General features: G+C 40.3%; 1 protein-coding gene across 1 annotated transcript; it reads right to left on the bottom strand.

Annotated features, from left to right (window-relative positions):
- Positions 1-1,788: 1,788 nt before the first annotated feature.
- On the bottom strand, positions 1,789-8,493 carry LOC111338057 (uncharacterized). Its single transcript, XM_022944461.2, has 2 exons — positions 3,746-8,493; positions 1,789-2,848 (listed from the first exon to the last, which is right to left on the bottom strand). The coding sequence occupies exons 1-2, from the start codon at positions 7,391-7,393 to the stop codon at positions 2,420-2,422; spliced, it is 4,077 nt and encodes a 1,358-aa protein (XP_022800196.2). The 5' UTR covers positions 7,394-8,493; the 3' UTR covers positions 1,789-2,419.
- Between the last annotated feature and the right edge of the window lie 1,848 nt (positions 8,494-10,341).

Raw genomic sequence — 10,341 nt, 5'->3', positions numbered from 1 at the left:
GACGAATGTATGTAGGGTACACAGAGTACACAGGGTACACAGGGTACACAAGGTACACACGGGTACACAGGGTACACAGGGTACATAGGGTACACAGGGTACACAGGGTACACATGGGTACACAGGGTACACAGGGTACACAGGGTACACAGGGTACACAGGGTACACAGGGTACACATGGGTACACAGGCTACACAGGGTACACAGGGTACACAGGGTACACATGGGTACACAGGCTACACAGGGTACACAGGGTACACAGGGTACACAGGGTACACGGGGTACACGGGGTACACGGGGTACACATGGGTACACGGGGTACACAGGGTACACGGGGTACACAGGGTACACAGGGTACACAGGATACACATGGGTACACAGGGTACACAGGGTACACGGGGTACACGGGGTACACGGGGTACACGGGGTACACATGGGTACACGGGGTACACAGGGTACACGGGGTACACAGAGTACACAGGGTACACAGGGTACACATGGGTACACATGGGTACACAGGGTACACAGGGGTACACAGGGGTACACAGGGGTACACAGGGTACACGGGGTACACAGGGTATACAGGGTACACAGGGTACACAGGGAGAATGGGTAACAGGGAGTCTATATGGAGACTGGGTAACAGGGAGTCTATAGTCTATATGGAGACTGCCATGAATTACTTGCCGAAACAAGGGGGCGATGTGAGGAACGGAACGACTAGTTCATTTATCTTTAGGCCAGCCAGGTATCCGTACGTTTTAATTTCGAGTTTTAAGAATCAAGAAAAAAATCATTATCATTCTAATAAATTATTAAAATTATATTCATCCGTTGAAATTACATGCAGTGTTCATCATAATGATTTTTTTCTCGAGGTAATGCAGTTAATATAATGTTAATTACCTACACTCAAAGTTACCTTGATTCATGATTTATTGAGTGAAATTTGCGAGAAAAGTTTATTTTCTATCACAGAAACGTCAACTTCAACTTTAGTTATCTAACTATGGTTATCTAAGTAAAGTGGTTGCCATAACTTGACATATGATACTTTGACAGACCTGGTTGAAGATATCAAATTTTTGGGATGAGAGAATGCCTGATTTGTTGTTACGACTTGTAGATTCATATACTAAAATAGCTTGGTTATTCTCTCTCGATTTCAATGTGTAATCGGTGATCGGGGCTTTCCCTTCGTCATTTTTCTCGCAATAGAAATTGAGAGCGAATTATCAAATTGCAAAATAAAGAAGAGGTCTGTCTTAATCTGATTACATACTGTACTTTAGTTGCCTTCCATGAACAAGTCTCTTTACCAACTATCAAATAGCATTTATTAAAGGGAACTGCAGTCGACAAATTTGAAGAGGCACATGAACCAAAACTTCCTTTGTAATTGTATGATTTATATAGCACATACAAACATTAAGATCTGGGTGGGCAACCACAATGCTACTTTGTTATTCATTTTTTGTCATTTTCACAAGACTTTATTGGCCCTTGTCAAATCACAGGTATTTTTTGTGACGTGAAGTGGAAAAAAGAAAATGTGAATTCACTTAAATCAGACAGGGCTTGACACTTAATGGTAGCCCACTAGCCACAGACTAGTAGAAATTCAGTTTTGGCTAGTGGTTTTTGATTTCCACTAGCCAGTTTGGCTAGTAAACAAACTGAAATTGTCGTAACATCTGAGATGTAACTTGTCACTTGGCTAGTAAGTTGAAAAGTTAGTGTCGAGCCCTGTCAGAACAAGTTTCTATAATGAAAACCACATGAAACACCTTAAAACAATGTTAAATTTTCAGGGAAAATGATCATTGTTATACAGTTGTATTTCTTTCCTCTCTTCTCCTCAAGTGGTTGTTGACAGCCATCATAAATCTTGCTCCAAAATTGTGATTTTTTTCCCTTTTTTTTTATAATTCTATGTATTGCATTTGAAATAATCTTCAGCTTAAAATAAGGCTGAAGGAGGCCCAATTAACATGGCAACAAAACAATGACTTGTTTTTTTTTCCCCACTGGAATAAGGGTATAGTTGACCACAAGAGGTTTTCTGCATAATTTCTAGTTATCAGGTGTTAATGATTAAAATTAAGGTCATAATTTAATACATGTAATATAATTGCTACACACGAGCATATAAAGCAAGAGCTTGGTGAGCAGACAAGACTATGTCCCTTGTGCCTGGGTACTCTTTTTAGCAAAATCACTAACATCCTGTCACGTCAAGTACCTGTTCTACAGAGTACTTTAGTATCTAAGAAACAATCAAAAGTTTTGAAAAAGATAGATATCTTGTATTGAGTTTGTCAGACACAACTCTAAAATGACTAATTAGCTGTTTTTGTCTTTGAAGAAGTGCAAGTTGTATTGCCTCTTTTATCAACTCTTAATGTCTTTGATTCTTTAATCAAACTACATTTTCATCATCATCGTCAGGCTCTGCAGCATGTTTCTCAATGACTCTGTATTCCGCATCACCATGCTTCCTCACTCCCATCAGAGCTTCATCTGTTCCAACTTCCTTTCTCTTTTCTTGGCTCTTTTTCATCCAGCAGATGACAGCAACCACAACTCCAATGACAAGCAGGATTGCAAACACGATGCCAAGATATGCACCCCATTGCCACTTTTCATCTTTTGCTGTTATTGCGGCTATGTTGGCACCAGTTGTAGGTGACGGAGCAGGCAGGTTGATGGGCATGCAGCCGTAGACCTCCACCCGCATATAGATGCGCTTGTTCCATTTTTGAGGCAGAAATCGGATGAACTGAGATGGCACTGGTGCTACAAGGTTGTTTCTCTCAACAGTTTCTGCATCATTATTTCCAGTGAAAACCTATCATAAACAAAATATTATTCAGTAAGTGGTTTGCATCCAGGAGCACTAAATGATTGTATGACCTGATCATGATGTTGAACTAAAATGAAACTGAAAAAAAAAAAATCCTCAATTGACTGTGATGACGTTGAGCAAATAGGTTGTTAGTCCCTATCTTCAACTTAAGTCCTTTACAAGACTATATACACTCAACAGAGTGTAGTCTTGTAAAGGTCTGATCTACACTCAACAGAGTGTAGATCAGATTATATGGATCATAAAAATATTACACATTGTCATTAGTAACGAGACTGGTGTAATCCTAACTTGTGTACACAACATTGATGATGCTATGGCAGCTTTAACAACTCGTAAGTAAAATTCATCCTTTGAATATCAATATGCATGCTATTGAACATCTGGGATAAGTGTTCTATAATTGTAGATGTAGCACTTCCAATGTGGCAAATTGCCTTAAAAGTATATGCTATTATTAGGGTATAAAAAAAGTATTAGGGTGCATGACATGTCAGGGAGGGGTAAATGCTGGCCAATGATAAGACCTTTATATTGGTTAGTGTTGATAATAAAGCAAATGATGCACCGTTACTTTTCAGTGGATTAAACAGTGGCAGCGGCCAATTTAAAAATTAGGTTTTTGGAAAAAAAGAAGTTTTAAAACTAAATTAATCTTAGTTTCATCTTCCATCAAAGGTATGACTGTGGGGTTGTATTTGTTGTGCTTCAAACTTTTGTTTGGTGTAAAAGTTTCACAACAAGTTTTCCTCTGTTTGAGAGTGTGGTATACTGAAGTTGAGATGAGGGAATAAATATTTAATTTAAACTGGTGTGGAGATTTTTAAGCCAAAGAAGAATTTGAACATAAATGTATCATGTTAGTGTAAACCACTATACCTTTGATTTGTTATTTTCAGTATATTCATGCCAGGTGATTCCATCTTTGCTCATGTTAAGCTTATATTCTGTGACATAAGCATCTTTAGGGGAGGATACTCCTTGTGTGGCCACGCCTGTAATGTTGACCTCCCTCTTGAATTCAATCTGCAAGTACTCTGTCTTCTTGGTATACTTCACATGCCAGCCACGCCCTCCTTTAGCATTTAGTCTGGCCTCAGAGGGCTCATGATTTTTTAAGAATGTCGACGCTGTGATTTGGTCATCCTTGATTTGACCATTTTCCATGCCTAGAGGTTGATGGCATGGTTGATAAAGAATTTTCAGTGATTGTGGAGAAACAGTCAAGTTCCCCACACTACCTTTATCTACAGTTTCTTGAAGAGCTTTAACAGAATTGTGATCAGCTTTGCCACTGAAGCTCACATCAAACTCTGCAATGACACTGCCTTTCTTTAAGTTAGTCACCTTAACATGTTTAAATGATTGATCTTTACGGAATTCAAATCTGATTGCTGCCTCAATGATTGTCTTTACCTCTTTGTATTTCACACTGCCTTTGTCTTTAAGTTCTTCACTCCAAGAAAGAGAAAGAAATGTAAGAGACATCTGATATTTGTCCTCTACATTAATGGCTATGCATAGTTTGGAATCATCAGTTCCCTGGTTTTCAGTGGTTTTGCCATCAGAACACTTTTTACACTGCTCTTGGCCTGGTTGATCTTGATACTCCCCAGTTTGACACTTTTTACACTGCTCCTGGCCTTTCTGATCTTGGTACTCCCCTGTGGCACACTTTTTGCACTGCTCTTGGCCTGGCTGATCTTGATGCTCTCCTGCAGGACATCGTTTGCATTGCTCTTGGCCCTGCTGATCTTGATACTGTCTTGCAAGACATTGTTTGCATTGCTCTTGGCCCTCTTGATCTTGATACTGTCCTGCAGGACATTGTTTGCATTGCTCTTGGCCCTGCTGATCTTGATGCTCCCCTGTAGGACATTGTCTGCATTGCTCTTGGCCCTGCTGATCTTGATACTCCCCTGTAGGACATTGTTTGCATTGCTCTTGGCCCTGCTGATCTTGATACTCCCCTGTAGGACATTGTTTGCATTGCTCTTGGCCCTGCTGATCTTGATGCTCCCCTGTAGGACATTGTTTGCATTGCTCTTGGCCCTGCTGATCTTGATACTCCCCTGTAGGACATTGTTTGCATTGCTCTTGGCCCTGCTGATCTTGATACTCCCCTGTAGGACATTGTTTGCATTGCTCTTGGCCCTGCTGATCTTGATGCTCCCCTGTAGGACATTGTTTGCATTGCTCTTGGCCCTGCTGATCTTGATACTCCCCTGTAGGACATTGTTTGCATTGCTCTTGGCCCTGCTGATCTTGATACTCCCCTGTAGGACATTGTTTGCATTGCTCTTGGCCCTGCTGATCTTGATGCTCCCCTGTAGGACATTGTTTGCATTGCTCTTGGCCCTGCTGATCTTGATGCTCCCCTGTAGGACATTGTTTGCATTGCTCTTGGCCCTGCTGATCTTGATACTCCCCTGTAGGACATTGTTTGCATTGCTCTTGGCCTGGCTGATCTTGATGCTCCCCTGTAGGACATTGTTTGCATTTCTCTTGGCCCTGCTGATCTTGATACTGTCCTGCAGGACACTTTTCACACATGTTGGCAGACTTGTTAAGGAACCAGCCCTTGCTACACTTCTCGAAGCACTGAGAAATACTGGATTGCCCTGTTGCATTGGTGATTTTGCTTGCTCCACAGGACTTGCATGTCTTGTTTTGATGCTGATCCAAGTCCTGATATGTATTTATTGGACAATCATCACATGTTTCATTAGATTCTGTAAGAAGTTGTCCTGCTCCACACAAAATCACACATTCTGCTGAACTTTTTGATCCTGGATTCAGAGTTGTTTTGTTAGCAGGGCAATCTATGCAAGTGTCTTTGTCCATCTTGTCTTGATATTTACCTTTTCCACAAGGAGTACACACCTTTGATTCTGAATTGTAAAATTGACCTGGTGTGCACCTAGTGTAACAGTCACCTCTCTCTTTGCTTCCAGTTGTTCGGGTAGTCTTACCCACACTACATGTCTTGCACTTGGTGAATGCATGCATATCCACATCAATGTAAGAACCAATAGGGCAACCCTGGCAAACACCACTTGATGCATTGTAGAAAGAACCAGATGCACAAGGGTTGCGACATTCACTTGCACTCTGTGCCCCTGGAAAGCTAGTCTTCTTTTGATCAGGACAAGGCACACACTTGGGGTTTAGAATAGTTGAAGAGTTCTGGTAAGTATTCTGTGGACACCATTCACACAGCTTAGAGGTAGGATCTACATGCATACCATTCATACATGCACTACTGCATGGACTCTTGATAGGGGTTGCCTTTATGGTGCCATTGCTCTTTGTGCAAGAGGTTGCATGGGAAGATGCTCTACTCCCAGAAGGACACTTGTCACACATGTGGGTAGAAGTGTTATAGGAGTGGTGCAGTGGGCAGGTGGAACAGACAAAAGATGTGTTATTGCCAGGGACCTTAATATAGTCATGTGGATCATCACAAAGAGGTGTTATCTCAGGAGAAGCTGATGTTATGTCTGGAGTGAATGACTCATTTCCATTTTTCATGACTAAATCTGGGAAGCTTGAAACATTAACAAACTTCAAGTTCTTATAGGCTATGATCAGCTCTTGAAGTTTCACGTTGGCTTCCTTTAAAGTTGAAGGTTCGGTTACACGGTCTGTAATTATTACTATTACTCTGGCTGGCTTGTCACCGCTGCAGTTCACTAGAAGCTTCTTCCCCTTGCAATCAATATTCTCATCGCCACCTGCAGCAAAACACACACCCTTGGCTTTTATGTCACTGTTTTGTTCAATGAACACTTTGAAGGTACTTTTTATTTTGTCTAGGTCAGCATCTTTACAAGTTGCATTATCGTATTTGAAATGCATCAGTGCTTTGATTTGCAAAGGGCTTTCCACCTTCTGACACGCTAGGTGCATGTTGTGAATATCAATATCCCATTCTCCTTTTACGAGATCACACTTCACATCTTTATTTATTGACAAGTCCATATGTGACGCTTGACAATTTATTTTACAACTTCTTTCGTGATCACTCTCAGAACACTCCAGTTGTCCATTATCCACAGACCGACAGCTGCACGCGTGCTGATAAGGTTCAGACGCTATTTTCCCGCGAAAACTCGAAGGCCCTTCCTTTCCTTGGCCATCTCTGAACACAATAAACAAAGCGTTTCTCGTACTAGTGTAGGTCCTTGATAATCCAACGTCCGCTTTTGGACTGAGAAGTTGGCCTTCATCTGGCCGAGGGCCGTCGTATATCTCGAAGACTGCTCCATTAGCGAGGTTCAATTCCTCGACCACAAGTTTCACCCGCGCTGATTCCATTATTACAACACGGCTACATTCTCCGCCATTTTTCATCACATCCTCTTGGGAGAAGTTCAACGACAGGGTAATAGTTTTACCTTCAATTTTACCAACACCGCACAGGTCCACACTAGCGGCAAGATTCGCTGATGCAAGAATTATCGAAAAGCTGAAGCAAAACAAACCAGCGAGAGTCTTTTGCTGAGACACCTTCATCGCCATCGTCATTTCCCCACAGACGGTTCAGAAACTAATTAAATGAAGCAAAGAAGGTTCGATCCTTTCCGCTTTCGTTACCACCAGCACATCCAACGTGGTCACCTCGGGATAAAAGGAAAAAGACAATAATAGCCCTGTCTAGCTCAAAGCGTGCAAGTTAAACACGAAAGCACGTGGAAATGTGAATATTCATGACGACACCAACACTATCACCTGAGCAAATAATCTGACGTGGAATTGAAAGGTTTTCTTTTTGAATATAGATTAAAGTTTTCCAAAACTTCAAATGTTTGTGGCGCTTTTTCTTCCTTCCCTTTTTGTGGCTTTTTAAAGTATTTGCCAATCTTGTTTCTTAGAAAGCGACTTCAAAATACTTTTATATTTTTAAAAGTCAAAAGGAAACCTTTTTCACTTCAAGTTTTGTTTGGAAGGTGTAGCTAGAGCAATATCGGACTAAAAAGATCCCGCTATTAAAAATCAAAAACCCCTTTATCTTCTTATTCGAAAATTGTAAATTACACCACTTATCTTTCACGCCGACTGGCTTTCAGCGGTAAGTATTACCTAAATCTACATTTTAAATTGGCTTTGCTTATTTGACAATGCAATATTAAACAAAGTTTTCCAATTTCCTGCTGTGGAAAGGCCATATTAGCGGGCTCTAAAGCCAATACGATAGAGAGGGTGTCGTGTATAACAGACATGCCACTTTACATGGTGTTTGAAGAAACTTCATGCGAACGTTGTTGTCGTTCTTAGACAAGGTGACGATAAATAATGGGTAGATTATACGCTAGTTATCATTTGTGTCATTGTGTTTTCAAGGCACTCACAAAAGAACTCTAGAAAAGGAGTTTACGCGCATGGCACAAATTTAAATTGATTTTTATTTCCCTGCTCAACAAGCCCAAAGATAATCACTCCGCCCCGCTGAATTCTTTGTACGGTAAAGGTGGCATGTACTGTTAAATACTTCTTGTTCACAACGTAAAAGTTGCTTCTTCTGTAAAAATTAAATGATTGTTGAACATCTGGTCTCCACAGTTTTCCGCAATACAGTTTCGAGCGAGCCTTATTTGGCGGTAAACAATATTAAACAGTTTAGTACCGTTTTTTTTTTTTCGGATTTGAATACTTTCCATATGAAAGAGCCAGGTGGCATATTATTCGCTTTGAAAACTCACGCTGAAGTACAGAACACTAATAACCAAAGAACGGCGTGAAATTTTAAAACGTTTGTTAATTTGGGCGGCTGGTGAAAGGTGATTGGAAAACCACGTGACGTACGGAAGAACAATATTAGTTTTCCCTAATTTAACCAAACAGTTGGAAAACCTAATGGGTGGATTTTGTGGCCTACAGTTCTGATACTAGTTCGAGCGATCGTGAAAGATAGCAACATTTTGATTAGAGATATGAACTAACCTTGTTATGTCATTAGACAGTGGTTAGAGGTTTTTCCAAAGTAACGCCACTTTGATCTCTTGCCAAATGTAATTTAATTTTTCATAATGTGGATTATGCCACCTTTGTCTCGAAAGCAAACTTAGATAAGCCTATTGATGATATTCCCACTGTTTTGTAAAAATTGATACAGCAAGGTGATTTCCTTTTCTCTGTGGAATGTGAAAATAATTAATACTTCATAATCTTTCAAATTGTTAAAATAATGGCAATTTTTGCAGAAAGACAGTAAAGTAACGTAGGATGGACAGCTGTCTTCCCTGAGAACTTACTATTAAATTAATTAACATATTTCGGCTTCCTCGTCAATTTACCCATTGACTTGCGATTTCCAAATCCTCGCACCCAAATATATCACTATTCAAGTTGTTCCTGTTATAATTCGGGGTTTTAAATGCCTTTTTCTAGTGCGAGCGGCTTTTAGGACACGACGAACCCGTCTTGTCGTGTGAGATTTGATGTGATTAGACCTTGCTGTAGGGCTCGTGACTGCATGAACCAGAATTAAAAAATTTTTCGTTTACGTCAGTCTTTTTCACTCTTACTAATAGACGTGATCCCGCAATCGAGAATTCTTTTCTTTTGCATAAAGGGGGTAAGGTTCTGAAGAAACTGTGGTTGCTGTATCGGCGGGTTGGAGGAGAGGGTGGTAAACAATAATAATTAATTTGGTTTTATCAAGTTGATGATGTAAATTGGCCCCCGTAAAGATTTTATTAAGCTGTTTCTTCTCTTTTCCTCTGTTGTTTGTTTTTCTTTTTTTTAAATAATTCTTGCTTTCTCCGTTTTTATCTTTTCGCTTTTTTTTCGGTGCGAAACTTCCGAAGAGATGAAGCGACACCGGTTTTCCTTAGTATTCTTCGCTTTTTGCCCCCAGCTTTCGGTTTTTCTTGTTATGTATTGTAATTCCGTTTTCATTCCGATTTCTCCGGCTCTTTAAGTGGTTTTGAGACTAAAGTTCAGCCTTTTCGGAGCTTGTTGCCAAGTAAAACATTAGTTGTTCTAAAAACTTGCGCTACAAAACAGAACACCAATAACTTTTAGAGAACGGCGTGTTTTCTAAGAGAAGAAATTCAAAAACATCTGTTGATAGGGCGGAAGGTGAAACTGTGGATGGAAAACCACGTTTTACGTATACCGGAAAAACAACATTGGGTTCCCTTACTACGCCTTACGTACTTACCAAACGTAATGTGCGGGTTTTGGGGCCTATCGCCTTGATCGTGAAAGATAGCAATATTTTGAGTAGAGAAATAAAATTTAAACTTTTCATATCATTGTACAGATGTTCAAGTTTTTTCAAAAGTGATGCCAAGTTGAATTTTTGCCGAATGTATTTTTTGCGATATTTGGAAGGTACCTTGCCTCGATTAGTCCAAACACGACGAAGCTACCTCGGTTTTCCGGGATCTTTTTCGGTTTTTTCTCCGGATCTTCGTTTTTTCTGTTTTACGTTTCAGTTTATATTTCGATTTCCCCTTCATGTTGACGGT

Source organism: Stylophora pistillata, chromosome 1, assembly GCF_964205215.1.
Source record: "Stylophora pistillata chromosome 1, jaStyPist1.2, whole genome shotgun sequence".
Lineage (NCBI taxonomy): Eukaryota > Metazoa > Cnidaria > Anthozoa > Scleractinia > Pocilloporidae > Stylophora > Stylophora pistillata.
Note: the sequence above shows the minus strand (reverse complement) of the source record. Positions and strands in the feature narration are given on the sequence as shown.

Bases quoted from the DNA above. Each gene is read 5' to 3' on its own strand.
- LOC111338057 (XM_022944461.2), bottom strand. From the start codon at position 7,393: ATGACGATGGCGATGAAGGTGTCTCAGCAAAAGACTCTCGCTGGTTTG. The intron at 2,849-3,745 runs GTATAGTGGTTT...TGTTTATGATAG, and splicing joins CTGAAAATAACAAATCAAAG to GTTTTCACTGGAAATAATGA.